Below are 15657 nucleotides of genomic sequence, written 5' to 3'. Positions count from 1 at the left end.
CCCAAGGGGCAGCCTCCGGATGCCCAACTGGGCCCATTTCTCAGGATGGGTTCTCTTAAAGGATTGAACTAAGCTTTTAGCATGGATGTTCTCCTCAGGCTCCCACGAGTTTTCTTCCGGGCCATACCCTTTCCACTTGATCAGGAATTGGGCTTGATTGTTCCTTTTCCTGCAGTCAAGGATGGCTTCAATTTCAAATTCTTCCGCACCGTCCACTATTACAGGATCTGGAGGATTCAGATTTCGTTCAGGAAAAGGATTGGAGACAGAAGGTTTCAACAGGGAAACGTGAAAAACAGGATGAATTCTGAGTGAGTCCGGGAGTTCCAATTCAAAAGCTACTTCATTTATTTTCCTTTTTACAGGAAAAGGACCCAGGAATTTAGGACCCAACTTCTTGGAGGGACAAGTCAGTTTCAGGTTTACAGTGGATAACCATACAAGATCACCTGGTTCGAGCAGCGATTCCCCACGTCTTTTCCTGTTGAAAGTTATCTTGTTACGTTCTTGGGACTTCGTCATGGTTTCCTGTAATATTTGGTTATTGACAGAGAAAAAATTTATTGTTTCCTGGACTGCTGGTACGGAACTTTCAGGAATGGAGCTGGGCAAAAAGGTAGGGTGAAACCCGTAATTGACAAAAAACGGACTTTGCTTTGTGGCAGAATGGACAGCATTATTATAGGCGAATTCAGCCAAGGGGAGCAACGAGAACCAATCATCTTGAGAAAAGGAAGAGAAACAACGAAGATATTGCTCGAGAGTCTGGTTGGTCCTCTCCGTTTGGCCATTCGTCTGGGGGTGATAGGCGGTGGAAAATGATAGTTCAATTCCTAGGGCTTTACACAAGGCTCTCCAGAATCGGGAAGTGAATTGTACTCCTCGGTCAGAAATGATATTGGCCGGAATTCCATGGAGTTTAATCACTTCTCTAATGAACATTTGTGCAGTTTCAGGAGCAGAGGGGGTACCCTTCATTGGAATGAAATGAGCCATTTTAGATAACCGATCTACCACCACAAAGATGGCAGTGTGCCCTTCAGCCGGAGGCAACTCGACAATTAAGTCAATAGACAGCATCTTCCATGGCCTGTCTGGGACAGGTAGAGGTTTCAGTAATCCCCAGGCCCTGGTTCTACTGACTTTATTCCGAGCACAGATGGTACAGGATTCCACATACTTCTTACAGTCCTTAGGCACTTGGGGCCACCAGAAGGTGCGCAGGACAAGATCAGCCGTCTTGGTAACACCAAAATGTCCTGCTAGTGCGTGATCATGACAAAGTTCTAAAATTGTGACCCGTAGGCCTTCAGGTACAAAGATCTTACTCCCGAACCAAAGCAGACCATCCTTTTCTTGTAGTTTTGTTCTCATAGCAGGTACCAACCCTACAGAAGCTTGCTTAATCCGGGAAAGTAGGTCTTCTTGCAACAGGAAAAAATTTCCAGGAGAAAGGATCGTATCTGGAGGTGAGGTTTCTTGAGGCTTGTGGAACATCCTAGACAAAGCGTCAGGTTTTATATTCTTGGAGCCTGGCCGATAGGTCACGTGGAAGGAGAACCTGGAAAAGAACAAGGCCCACCTGGCTTGTCGCGGTCTCAACCTCTTTGCGGATTTAAGATATTCCAGGTTTTTGTGATCTGTGTAGATCAGAATAGGATGAGCAGCTCCTTCCAAAAGATACCGCCACTCTTCCAGAGCGGATTTTATGGCCAGTAGTTCCCGATCTCCTACATCATAATTCCTTTCTGCGGATGATAGTTTGCGAGAAAAGAAGGCTACAGGGTATAACAGAGCTTTGGTCCCTTGTCGCTGGGAAAGAATCGCACCAACAGCACTCTCAGAAGCGTCCACTTCCAGGACAAATGGTAAAGAGGAATCGGGATGTTTCAAAACAGCAGCAGAGGTGAACAGTCTTTTGAGAGATTCAAAGGCGGATTGAGCTTCAGGCGACCAATGAAAACGCACCCCTTGTTTGGTCAATTGAGTGATGGGCTCAATGATGGCTGAGAACCCCTTAATGAATTTTCTATAGAAGTTGGCAAAGCCAATGAAACGTTGGACTCCTTTCTTGTCAGTAGGGGCTGGCCAGTCAAGAATTGCCGCAACCTTATGGGGATCCATCTTGATCCCTTCCACGGAGATAATTAGCCCCAAGAATGGAATACTCTCTTGCTCGAACTCGCACTTTTCAGCCTTAGCGTACAAGCCATGTAGCCGGAGTCGAGCTAAAACACATTTAACATGTCTGCGATGGGATTCCAGGGAAGAAGAAAAGATGAGAATGTCATCTAAGTAGACTATGACGAATAGATCCAAATAGTCCCGGAAAACATCATTTATGAAGTACTGAAAAGTTGCAGGGGCGTTACATAGTCCAAAGGGCATCACCATGTATTCAAAGTGCCCGAAGCGAGTGCGGAAAGCTGTCTTCCACTCATCCCCTTTTCTGATGCGAACTAGGTTGTAAGCCCCTCGGAGATCTAATTTGGTGAAAATAGTAGCAGTCCCCAGTCTCTGGAATAATTCTGGTAGCAAGGGGAGAGGGTACCGATTTTTAACAGTTATTTTATTGAGTTCGCGGTAGTCTATACAAGGACGAAGAGAGTGATCCTTTTTTTCAACAAAAAAGATGCCTGCACCTGCTGGGGATGTAGAGGGCCGGATGAAACCCTTTTCTAGGTTCTCGTCGATGTATGCTTTTAGTGCTCCTTGCTCCAGCTCGGTCAAAGGAAATATCCTGCCAAAGGGAACTTCGGCTCCGGGAAGGAGCTCGATGGGGCAATCGTAAGCCCGATGAGGAGGAAGGGTTTCAGCCCCTTTTTTACTAAAGACATCTAAAAAGTCATGATAGACCTTGGGGACCGCCTGGAATAACTCAGAATCGGTGTTGAGACATAACAGAGCAGGGGATTCACCAGAGTCCTTCAAAGTGCAGAACTGTTGACAGTACTGAGAGGAAAACGTAATTTCTCCTGTGACCCAGTTGATAGTAGGGTTATGGGCTTGTAGCCACGGCATGCCAAGAATAATAGGAAATAAAGGAGAAGTGATGATGTCCAGGCGAAGCAGTTCTTGGTGCAAGTTGAAGATGGTGACTGAAAGGGGAGCGGATTCTTGTATAACCGGCCCAGATTTTATTGCAGACCCGTCGGCCAGATGAATAGAGAGTCCATGGGCCTTGTAACGCAGTGGGATCTGGTGTTTAGCTGCAAAGGATGAGTCCAAGAAGCAGCTGCAAGCCCCGGAATCAATGATAGCGGGAACCTGTAAAGTCTTTCCTGGGAGCTGCAAAGATATAGAAAGAGTCAAGTGAGCGGAAGTCTTAGGCCAAGCAGTCACATCACCAGAGGAGACAGACAGGCACTTACGGAGTTTGTTAGGACAGTTCCTGACATAGTGTCCGGGTTCCCCGCAGTACAGGCACAGGTTGTTAGCCCGGCGACGTTGGCGTTCCTCCGTCGTGAGAGATGGGCGGAGGACTCCAAGTTGCATGGGCTCAGAGGTATCAGGTGAAACAGCAGGACTAGAGGTGGGTGCAGGATGGGTATAGCTGGGGACCCTAGGCAACATCCAGGTTGGGCGAGTAGGCCCAGCACCTCTTTCTGCTCTTCGCTCCCTCAACCGTCGGTCGATCTGTATGGCAAGATTAATCAAGGCATCCAGAGTCAGAGGAATTCCCACTCGGGCCAGTTCATCTTTTAAAGGGTCGGAAAGTCCCATACGGAACTGGTAGCGGAGGGCAGCGTCATTCCAGTCCGTGTCTGCACTCCATCGGCGGAATTCCGCAACGTAGTCCTCTACTGCCCTACGCCCTTGTTGAAGGGTGTGCAGGGCGGCTTCTGCGGTTGCAGAAAGCTGTGAGTCCTCATATAGCTGGGCCATTGCATCAAAGAAGGTGGTTAAATTGGTCAACACCTCGGCTTTCAGTTCCAGAAGGCGGTGAGCCCATGTTTGGGGGTCACCCAGGAGTAGTGAGATCACAAAACCTACTTTGGTGGCTTCAAGCGAGAAGGTGCGAGGTTGAAGGGCGAAGTACAGTTCGCATGCATTCCGGAATGCCCTGAATTTACTTCGATCTCCAGAAAACTTTTCAGGAGTGGAAACGCTTGGTTCAGGGGGCAGCATCACTACTGTAGGGGAAGTAGTACTGCTAGCAGAGGTAGATGGCAGAGAAGATCCCTGGGTCTCAGTGGGACCAGACAGTACTTGGACCCGTTCTTCCAGACGTGTATATCCTTCCTGGAGACTCTTAACAGCCTGTGTAAGGCCGGCCAGGTGCATACAAAGTTCTTCCATAGGAGAGGCTCCCTGCTCGGGCTCGGTCATGGCTGTCTGCTACTGTCACGTACCTTGTGGACAAGCCCGACTTGCAGGGGATGGCCTCTCTTGCAGCTCCGACTCGAGGGCCCTGGTAGGGTATACAGGAAGCACAAGAGTCAGGAGTGGCATGAGTGCCTGGCAGGATCAACAGCAGGAGGTAGGTCTGGAACTCTGGAAACACTGTGCAGTGGAGATTAAGCTGATCTGGTAGGTAGACTGGAACACTGGTGCAGCAGACTGGAACTGGATAGCAGGCTGGAACACACAGGACAGCAGACTGGAACACTGATGCAGCAGACTGGAACCACACAGCAGATTGGAACTGGATAGCAGGCTGGAACACACAGGACAGCAGACTGGAACACTGGTGCAGCAGACTGGAACCACACAGCAGACTGGAACTGGATAGAAGGCTGGAACACACAGGAAAGCAGACTGGAACACTGGTGCAGCAGACTGGAAGGTCAGACAAGCCGGATCGATAGCCAGGCGGACTGTAGATGAGCCAAAGGGTCAGGCAGAAGAGTGTTCAGACAAGCCGGGGTCGGATGCAGGTAGAAAGCAGGGATGGTCGGAGACAAGCTGGGATCAGATGCAGGCAGACAGCTAGGATAATCAGGAACAAGCCGGGTCTAGTACAGGAAACAGGAAGTGTTCTCAGGAAGTGCACACGTAACGCTGTAGAGCAGACAGCAAGATTCTCATGTGACAGATCAGTTTAAATAGCCCGTCTGGTGCGCGTGCGCATGCGTGCGACTGCCCGCACAGGGCGTCTGATACTGACAGGACTTTCCTGACATTTACTGTGTCCTCTGCGCAGTGTGCACCTAAAGCTACCTGAAGACAATTGCTGTTGTTCTGATCCTATTAATACCACAGGCAGGCAGCTGCAGTATTTACAGTTAGTGTACTGTGTCCTCTGCATAGTGTGCACCTAAAGCTACCTGAAGACAACTGCTGGTGTTCTTCTGATCCTATTAGTACCACAGGCAGGCAGCTGCAGTATTTACAGTTAGTGTACTGTGTCCTCTGCACAGTATGCACCTAAAGCTACTTGATGAACATTAGTGGTGTTATTCTGATCCTAGTAGTACCACAGGCAGGCAGCTGCAGTATTTACAGTTAGTGTACTGTGTCCTCTGCAGTGTGCACCTAAAGCTACCTAAAGACAATTGCTGTTGTTCTGATCCTATTAGTACCACAGGCGGGTAGCTGCAGTATTTACAGTTAGTGTGCTGTGTCCTCTGCACAGTGTGCCCCTAAAGCTACTTGAAGAAAATTGGTGGTGTTCTTCTGATCCTATTAGTACCACAGGCAGGCAGCTACAGTATTTACAGTTAGTGTACTGTGTCCTCTGCACAGTGTGCACCTAAAGCTACCTGAAAAAAAATGGTGGTGTTCTTCTGATCCTATTAGTAACACAGGCAGGCAGCTGCAGTATTTACAGTTCGTGCACTGTGTCCTCTGCACAGTGTGCACCTAAAGCTAACTGAAGACAATTGCTGGTGTTCTTCTGATCCTATTAGTACCACAGGCAGGCAGCTGCAGTGTTTACAGTTAGTGTACTGTGTCCTCTACACAGTGTGCACCTAAAGCTACCTGAAGACAATTGCTGTTGTTCTGATCCTATTAATACCACAGGCAGGCAGCTGCAGTATTTACAGTTAGTGTACTGTGTCCTCTGCACAGTGTGCACCTAAAGCTACTTGAAGAAAATTGCTGGTGTTCTTCTGATCCTATTAGTACCACAGGCAGGCAGCTGCAGTATTTACAGTTAGTGTACTGTGTCCTCTGCACAGTGTGCACCTAAAGCTACCTGAAGAACATTGGTGGTGTTATTCTGATTATATTAGTACCGCAGGCAGCTGCAGTATTTACAGTTAGTGTACAGTGTCCTCTGCACAGTGTGCACCTAAAGCTACCTGAAGACAATTGCTGTTGTTCTGATCCTATTAATACCACAGGCAGGCAGCTGCAGTATTTACAGTTAGTGTACTGTGTCCTCTGCATAGTGTGCACCTAAAACTACCTGAAGACAACTGCTGGTGTTCTTCTGATCCTATTAGTACCACAGGCAGGCAGCTGCAGTATTTACAGTTACTGTAATGTGTCCTCTGCACAGTGTGCACCTAAAGCTACCTGAAGAAAATTGGTGGTGTTCTTCTGATCCTATTAGTACCATAGGCAGGCAGCTACAGTATTTACAGTTAGTGTACTGTGTCCTCTGCACAGTGTGCACCTAAAGCTACCTGAAGACAATTGCTGGTGTTCTTCTGATCCTATTAGTACCACAGGCAGGCAGCTGCAGTATTTACAGTTAGTGTACTGTGTCCTCTGCACAGTGTGCACCTAAAGCTACCTGAAGAACATTGGTGGTGTTATTCTGATCCTATTAGTACTGCAGGCAGCTGCAGTATTTACAGTTAGTGTACTGTGTCCTCTGCACAGTGTGCACCTTAAGCTACTTGAAGAAATTTGCTGGTGTTCTTCTGATCCTATTAGTACCACAGGCAGGCAGCTGCAGTATTTACAGTTAGTGTACTGTGTCCTCTGCATAGTGTGCACCTAAAGCTACCTGAAGACAACTGCTGGTGTTCTTCTGATCCTATTAGTATCACAGGCAGGCAGCTGCACTATTTACAGTTAATGTACTGTGTCCTCTGCACAGTGTGCACCTAAAGCTACCTGAAGACAATTGCTGGTGTTCTTCTGATCCTATTAGTACCACAGGCAGGCAGCTGCAGTGTTTACAGTTAGTGTACTGTGTCCTCTGCACAGTGTGCACCTAAAGCTACCTGAAGACAATTGCTGTTGTTCTGATCCTATTAATACCACAGGCAGGCAGCTGCAGTATTTACAGTTAGTGTACTGTGTCCTCTGCACAGTGTGCACCTAAAGCTACTTGAAGAAAATTGCTGGTGTTCTTCTGATCCTATTAGTACCACAGGCAGGCAGCTGCAGTATTTACAGTTAGTGTACTGTGTCCTCTGCACAGTGTGCACCTAAAGCTACCTGAAGAACATTGGTGGTGTTATTCTGATTATATTAGTACCGCAGGCAGCTGCAGTATTTACAGTTAGTGTACTGTGTCCTCTGCGCAGTGTGCACCTAAAGCTACCTGAAGAGAATTGCTGTTGTTCTGATCCTATTAATACCACAGGCAGGCAGCTGCAGTATTTACAGTTAGTGTACTGTGTCCTCTGCATAGTGTGCACCTAAAGCTACCTGAAGACAACTGCTGGTGTTCTTCTGATCCTATTAGTACCACAGGCAGACAGCTGCAGTATTTACAGTTGGTGTACTGTGTCCTCTGCACAGTATGCACCTAAAGCTACTTGATGAACATTAGTGGTGTTATTCTGATCCTAGTAGTACCACAGGCAGGCAGCTGCAGTATTTACAGTTAGTGTACTGTGTCCTCTGTAGTGTGCACCTAAAGCTACCTAAAGACAATTGCTATTGTTCTGATCCTATTAGTACCACAGGCGGGTAGCTGCAGTATTTACAGTTAGTGTGCTGTGTCCTCCGCACAGTGTGCCCCTAAAGCTACTTGAAGAAAATTGGTGGTGTTCTTCTGATCCTATTAGTACCACAGGCAGGCAGCTACAGTATTTACAGTTAGTGTATTGTGTCCTCTGCACAGTGTGCACCTAAAGCTACCTGAAGAAAATTGGTGATGTTCTTCTGATCCTATTAGTACCACAGGCAGGCAGCTGCAGTATTTACAGTTAGTGTACTGTGTCCTCTGCACAGTGTGCACCTAAAGCTACCTGAAAAAAAATGGTGGTGTTCTTCTGATCCTATTAGTAACACAGGCAGGCAGCTGCAGTATTTACAGTTCGTGCACTGTGTCCTCTGCACAGTGTGCACCTAAAGCTAACTGAAGACAATTGCTGTTGTTCTGATCCTATTAATACCACAGGCAGGCAGCTGCAGTATTTACAGTTAGTGTACTGTGTCCTCTGCACAGTGTGCACCTAAAGCTACCTGAAGACAATTGCTGGTGTTCTTCTGATCCTATTAGTACCACAGGCAGGCAGCTGCAGTGTTTACAGTTAGTGTACTGTGTCCTCTGCACAGTGTGCACCTAAAGCTACCTGAAGACAATTGCTGTTGTTCTGATCCTATTAATACCACAGGCAGGCAGCTGCAGTATTTACAGTTAGTGTACTGTGTCCTCTGCATAGTGTGCACCTTAAACTACCTGAAGACAACTGCTGGTGTTCTTCTGATCCTATTAGTATCACAGGCAGGCAGCTGCACTATTTACAGTTAGTGTACTGTGTCCTCTGCACACTGTGCACCTAAAGCTACTTGATGAACATTGGTGGTGTTATTCTGATCCTATTAGTACCACAGGCAGGCAGCTGCAGTATTTACAGTTAGTGTACTGTGTCCTCTGCACAGTGTGCACCTAAAGCTAACTGAAGACAATTGCTGTTGTTCTGATCCTATTAATACCACCGGCAGGCAGCTGCAGTATTTACAGTTAGTGCACTGTGTCCTCTGCACAGTGTACACCTAACACTACCTGAAGACAATTGCTGGTGTTCTTCTGATCCTATTAGTACCACAGGCAGGCAGCTGCAGTATTTACAGTTACTGTAATGTGTCCTCTGCACAGTGCGCACCTAAAGCTACCTGAAGAAAATTGGTGGTGTTCTTCTGATCCTATTAGTACCATAGGCAGGCAGCTACAGTATTTACAGTTAGTGTACTGTGTCCTCTGCACAGTGTGCACCTAAAGCTAACTGAAGACAATTGCTGGTGTTCTTCTGATCCTATTAGTACCACAGGCAGGCAGCTGCAGTATTTACAGTTAGTGTACTGTGTCCTCTGCACAGTGTGCACCTAAAGCTACCTGAAGAACATTGGTGGTGTTATTCTGATCCTATTAGTACTGCAGGCAGCTGCAGTATTTACAGTTAGTGTACTGTGTCCTCTGCACAGTGTGCACCTAAAGCTACTTGAAGAAATTTGCTGGTGTTCTTCTGATCCTATTAGTACCACAGGCAGGCAGCTGCAGTATTTACAGTTAGTGTACTGTGTCCTCTGCATAGTGTGCACCTAAAGCTACCTGAAGACAACTGCTGGTGTTCTTCTGATCCTATTAGTATCACAGGCAGGCAGCTGCACTATTTACAGTTAGTGTACTGTGTCCTCTGCACACTGTGCACCTAAAGCTACTTGATGAACATTGGTGGTGTTATTCTGATCCTATTAGTACCACAGGCAGGCAGCTGCAGTATTTACAGTTAGTGTACTGTGTCCTCTGCAGTGTGCACCTAAAGCTGCCTAAAGACAATTGCTGTTGTTCTGATCCTATTAGTACCACAGGCAGGTAACTGCAGTATTTACAGTTAGTGTACTGTGTCCTTTGCACAGTGTGTACCTAAAGCTACCTGAAGAAAATTGGTGGTGTTCTTCTGATCTTATTAGTACCACAGTCAGGCAGCTGCAGTATTTACAGTTAGTGTACTGTGTCCTCTGCACGGTGTGCACCTAAAGCTACCTGAAGAACATTGGTGGTGTTATTCTGATCCTATTAGTACCGCAGGCAGCTGCAGTATTTACAGTTAGTGTACTGTGTCCTCTGCATAGTGTGCACCTAAAGCTACCTGAAGACAACTGCTGGTGTTCTTCTGATCCTATTAGTACCACAGGTAGGCAGCTGCAGTATTTACAGTTAGTGTACTGTGTCCTCTGCACACTGTGCACCTAAAGCTACTTGATGAACATTGGTGGTGTTATTCTAATCCTATTAGTACCACAGGCAGGCAGCTGCAGTATTTACAGTTAGTGTACTGTGTCCTCTGCATAGTGTGCACCTAAAGCTACCTGAAGACAACTGCTGGTGTTCTTCTGATCCTATTAGTACCACAGGCAGGCAGCTGCAGTATTTACAGTTAGTGTACTGTGTCCTCTGCACACTGTGCACCTAAAGCTACTTGATGAACATTGGTGGTGTTATTCTGATCCTATTAGTACCACAGGCAGGTAGCTGCAGTATTTACAGTTAGTGTACTGTGTCCTCTGCAGTGTGCACCTAAAGCTACCTAAAGACAATTGCTGTTGTTCTGATCCTATTAATACCACAGGCAGGTAACTGCAGTATTTACCGTTAGTGTACTGTGTCCTCTGCACAGTGTGTACCTAAAGCTACCTGAAGAAAATTGGTGGTGTTCTTCTGATCTTATTAGTACCACAGTCAGGCAGCTGCAGTATTTACAGTTAGTGTACTGTGTCCTCTGCACAGTGTGCACCTAAAGCTACATGAAGACAATTGCTGTTGTTCTGATCCTATTAATACCACAGGCAAGCAGCTGCAGTATTTACAGTTAGATATATAATTGAACACGAATACCCACAATTTCAACTAGCACCACATCCCATAGATAGAGGTAGTAGATAAAGGGAAGTTGGGATTTTTAAGGTGCAATTAAAGAGAATTGTCAATTATATAAAAGATGCATTTATTTGAAAAATAGAAATTCATCCAATAAAAACAAAGAATAGAAAATACTTATGGCAAGTACAGTTCAATACAGTAACAGTGATATAGCAATGCAGGATGGACTTCCCAACATGTTTTGCCCCTATAAACGGGCTTCTTCAGGGGATGCTGGTCACATGCACAGTACAGTGCCTTCTAACAAAAATAAATAAACAATTAGAATATTTCTGGTGTCTGTACAGAAGATTCACAATTTACAAATCTTACAACCAAATCTATGCATATGCGTCTCCCAAGAACAGGGCACTGCTGCTTACCCGTATCTCCTATGAATAGGGAATTTATTGCTACTGCCAGGATGACTAGTGGTTTCTGCTACATCAAAGCATCCATGTACTACAGACGATCATAGATGGTATAAAAGACCAACTGAAAATGGAAAAGACACAACACTAACCCCTAATATCTGAGGAAGAGATGGAATTTCCTTACAGACTTATGGGCAAGAAAGAGTAAAAATAAGAATAAAAATCAAAAGGAACTTACAGGAGCAAATGTAGCAGCTAGCTTGAAGCCAGAGGCCAAAGCACCATCAGATAGTAACTCACTTAGCAAGTATATCTAGTGAAAAAATAAGGCAGTAATAAGCAAATAATCCGCTGTATAAGCAACAGTGGAACAGAGACATAGTCTTCAAAAAAGGAGAGGGGAAATATTATAACTAACTTTCATATTTGCCAAGAGAACCTAGGGTAAAATAGCTCGTAGTTGTTACCTGGATAAAGAGAAGTAATGTGCATGGGTCTCTGGAATCCTGCAATGTCTCCATGCTGCTAATGGTGGCTATTTATACCATCCATCCGGTCCGTGGGACCGGATGCAGACGTGAAGGCTGCACTGTACATGCACGCGCGTCACCATGGCAATAGACTCCTTCACCTCCACCGAGTCCTATGGCTCGGTCAACGAGGTGGGGAAAGGAGTCCCTCTGGTGGTAGGAGAAGGAAATCCCACCTGTCAAGAAGACAAGTGGAGATTCCTAAGCCACGGTGACGCACACACCGTGCGTGCAGGAGATCGGGTGTCGGGCTAATTAGCAACGGCACCCTGGGCGTCCATACGATCGCCCAAAGCTGCACACAAAGACCATGAGGAACAGAATATTTCCCCCCAAAAAAGGGGGAAAGACCAGAGGCAAAGCTATAGATGGAAACAATACTGGGGGACACACATAGCCATGAAAAAGGGGGACGCAGATACATTTACAATGGCGAATATACATAATTATTATTTATAAAAACTTAACAAAGAGAAAAAGAAAAAAGGAGAAAAGGAAAAAACATGCATAGTTTAAATAACAATATGCAAGAACTATATGACAATTGTAATATTTTATTGTGATATAATTACATGTTAGCCATTCAAAATAACAAGTATTTATGGTTGCTCTAAAGTACAAAAGAAGAAACATAATTTTAATTATATTAAAAATTCAGATGGGTCTACTTATATGATGATTAATAATAATTTATGAATATATATTTATGGCCAAGATGGAAGTGAGGGGGGGGGTTTTTTGGGGGGAGGAAAGGGGGACAGGAGGAGGGGGGTGGAGGAGAAGGAAGGGGGAAAAAGGGGGGATAGAGAAAAGAAGTTGTAGGAGCGTCAAAGATCACTTTGCTATAAAAAAGGTTTATAACTAAGCATATCATTTATTCTAGGGTATTCTGTAGCTTTGAGTAAATAGATTCATCGTGATTCTAGTTGTAACAGTTTTTGATCATTACTACCTCCCCTGGCATCAGGGGGAATGTGCTTCAAAACCATGAATTTGATTGTATTTAAACTGAAACCGTGAAAGAGGCCTACATGGCGACTAATTGGCGGTGCTCCGTAGGCATTCAAGGGGCTACGCAAGCACAAAGGCAAAAAGATGCCATGCGGTGCTTGAGCTGGTGTGCTTGGGGGACAGGAGCCACACTGGGGCAGAGATTCTGTTAGCTCTGCAGGGACAAGTTCAGAGGTGGTTGACGCCACGCCAGCTTAAGGCAGGTATGGTGGTTTGGGACAATGGCACCAACCTCCTGTCCGCCCTCCGACAGGGACAACTGGCCCATGTGCCCTGTTTGGCTCACATCCTTAACTTGGTGGTGCAGCGGTTCTTGGGCAGGTACCCAGGCTTATGGTCCTGAGGCAGGCCAGGAATATATAATATACATATAATACATATAATGCCAGTGCTCGGCTGGCTGACCTCCAAAAGGAATTTAACCTGTCCAAGAACCGCCTAATCTGTGACATGCCCACCAGGTGGAACTCAACGTGGCCATGCTGCAGCGGCTGCACATGCAGCAGAGGGCCATCAATGAGTGCCTATGCGACTATGGCACCAGAACAGGGTCAGGGGAGCTTGTTTTTTTCCCCACACCAGTGGGCTATGATCAGGGATGCATGCACTGTCCTGTCACCATTTGAAGAGGCCACGAGGATGGTGAGCAGTGACAGTGCATGCGTCAGTGACACTGTCCCTCTTGTCCACCTGTTGGAGCACACGCTACGTGGAATAATGAACAGGGCACTTGAGGCAGAACAGAGGGAGGAAGAGGAGGACTTCCTTACCTCTCAAGGCCCCCTTTATCCAGACAGTGTTCCTGCGTGCCCGCCGATCACACAGGAAGAGGAGGAGGAGGGGGATTGTGTCAGCATGGAGGTGGAGCCTGGCACTCAGCATCAGCAACAGTCTTTAAGGGATCATTTACAGTCCCAAGAAACCCATGGACTTGTACGTGGCTGGGAGGAGGTGGCTGAGGATCATGTCGTCCTTAGTGACCCAGAGGACTCCGGACCAAATGCCTCAGCAAACCTACGCTGCATGGCCTCCCTGATCCTGCAAAGCCTGCGAAAGGATCCTCGTATTCGTGGTATCAAGGAGAGGGATTATTACTGGCTGGCAACCCTCCTTGATCCACGTTACAAGGGTAAAGTTGCAGACCTTATCTTAGCATCGAAGAGGGAGCAGAGGATGAAACATCTTCGGGAGGCTTTGCAGAAAGGTTTGTGCAATGCGTTTCCAGAGCCTGCGAGGTTACAATTTCCTGGTTCTCCTGGACAACGTGTTGCTGAGGCTTCGATCAGTCACAGAAGGAGCAGTGGAGAATATGGCCTTCTGACCGATGCGTTAAGACAATTTTTTTGGCTGCAGCCCCAAGGTCTGATGGGTTCCAGCAACCATTGCCAGCGTCTGATTCACATGGTGCAGGATTACCTATGGGCAAGATCAGACTTGGACACCTTTCCCACCGAAAATCCTCTGGGTTACTGGGTCTTGAGAATGGATCACTGGCCAGAGCTTGCACAGTATGCAATTGAGCTACTGGCCTGTTCTGCATCCAGAGTTCTTTCGGAACATTCAGTGCTGCTGGAGGCTTTGTAACCGATCACAGGGTGCGCCTGTCCACCGAATCGGTCGATTGGCTGACCTTCATAAAAATGAATCAGTCTTGGATCATCAGCTACCAAGCACCTGATGCTGATGTAACGATTGATTTTTTTTTTTTAATGTGAGATCCCTTCAAGACTGCCTATGCTGATGCTGAGTGACTATCCTGTTATGCTGAGTGACAATCCTCTTCCTCCTCAATTTTCTTTTCAATATTTTTATTGTTTTCAAGTTGTACAAAAATACATGTTAGTTTCAAATACAGGTAAGGCAAGTCAGGTGAGAATACAAAACTGATACAGGTGTACAACAACCACAATTATCTATGATTGACCACTAGATAAAGTAGGTATGCGATCACCCTGCCCAGGAATTACCTGGGACTAATACTAGATCAGGGAGACTAGTTCGTTCGAACCCGCTGTCCGAATGCAGCAGCAAGTCAATCCTGTTCAAACGACTAAAGATCGAATCGGTGAATGAACAGGAGTATGACTGATCATGATAGGACATCTCTCCACCCCAAGGGGAACTCACTGTGACAGACCTGGTCAATTCCTCCAGACAATGCAAATGGTTGTTTGAATGGGAGAAGCGTGTCTGCCCTGATCTGCCCCTGAAGTTTCATTGTGGGGGATATGTGGAGTTATGCGGACATAGAAACAAATAATCAGCTCTTTATGGTATTGAGTGTTCGGTTCTAGGTACCTTACTTTATGGCCAAATCCATTACCGTTTAAGAGGCTATTCGAATGATATCGGCCGACATCCACCTGGAGGCAAAAAGACAAGGGAGATGCTTCCTCTCCACGTGAAGAGATATAGGGAAGGGAAAAGAAGAGAGAAAAGAAAAGCGAGTAAGAGTAGGATGAAAAGAAGGTCACATAGAGAGTGTGGGAATAATCGGGGTCAACTATGAGCCTGGAAGCAATAGTATTCCTACGTATTTCACCCAAGGCTCCCAGATTAATTCAAATTTGTGGGTTTTGTCCAGCAGCTTGCTGACAATCTTCTCCTGGGCCATGATCCAGGAGATTTTACGTTTCATCGCAGCTAACGGTACAAAGTGCCTTTTTGCAGTTCCTGGATATGGTGATTTTGGCTCCGAAGAGCATATACAGTTGCAATAAAAAGTATGTGAACCCTTTTGGAATGATATGGATTTCTGCACAAATTGGTCACAAAATGTGATCTGATCTTCATCTAAGTCACAACAGTAGACAGTCACAGTCTGCTTAAACTAATAACACACAAAGAATTAAATGTTACCATGTTTTTATTGAACACACCATGTAAACATTCACAGTGCAGGTGGAAAAAGTATGTGAACCTCTAGACTAATGAGATCTCCAAGAGCTAATTGGAGTGAGGTGTCAGCCAACTAGATTTCAATCAATGAGATGAGATTGGAGCTGTTGGTTACAGCTGCACTGCCCTATAA

General features: G+C 46.1%; 1 protein-coding gene across 1 annotated transcript in view; it reads right to left on the bottom strand.

Moving 5' to 3' along the window:
• The window catches only part of LOC141116540 (uncharacterized), a 132690-nt gene extending 129599 nt beyond the window's left edge, over nucleotides 1-3091 (bottom strand). The window contains exons 1-2 of the mRNA XM_073608939.1: nucleotides 1015-3091; nucleotides 128-528 (exon numbers count right to left, since the gene is read on the bottom strand). Coding sequence (XP_073465040.1) covers nucleotides 128-528; nucleotides 1015-3021 — 2408 coding nt within the window. The 5' untranslated portion in view covers nucleotides 3022-3091. The remainder of the gene's footprint in view (nucleotides 1-127; nucleotides 529-1014) is intronic.
• Between the last annotated feature and the right edge of the window lie 12566 nt (nucleotides 3092-15657).

The sequence above is a fragment of the Aquarana catesbeiana genome, linkage group LG13 (assembly GCF_042186555.1).
Source record: "Aquarana catesbeiana isolate 2022-GZ linkage group LG13, ASM4218655v1, whole genome shotgun sequence".
NCBI lineage: Eukaryota > Metazoa > Chordata > Amphibia > Anura > Ranidae > Aquarana > Aquarana catesbeiana.
Note: the sequence above shows the minus strand (reverse complement) of the source record. Positions and strands in the feature narration are given on the sequence as shown.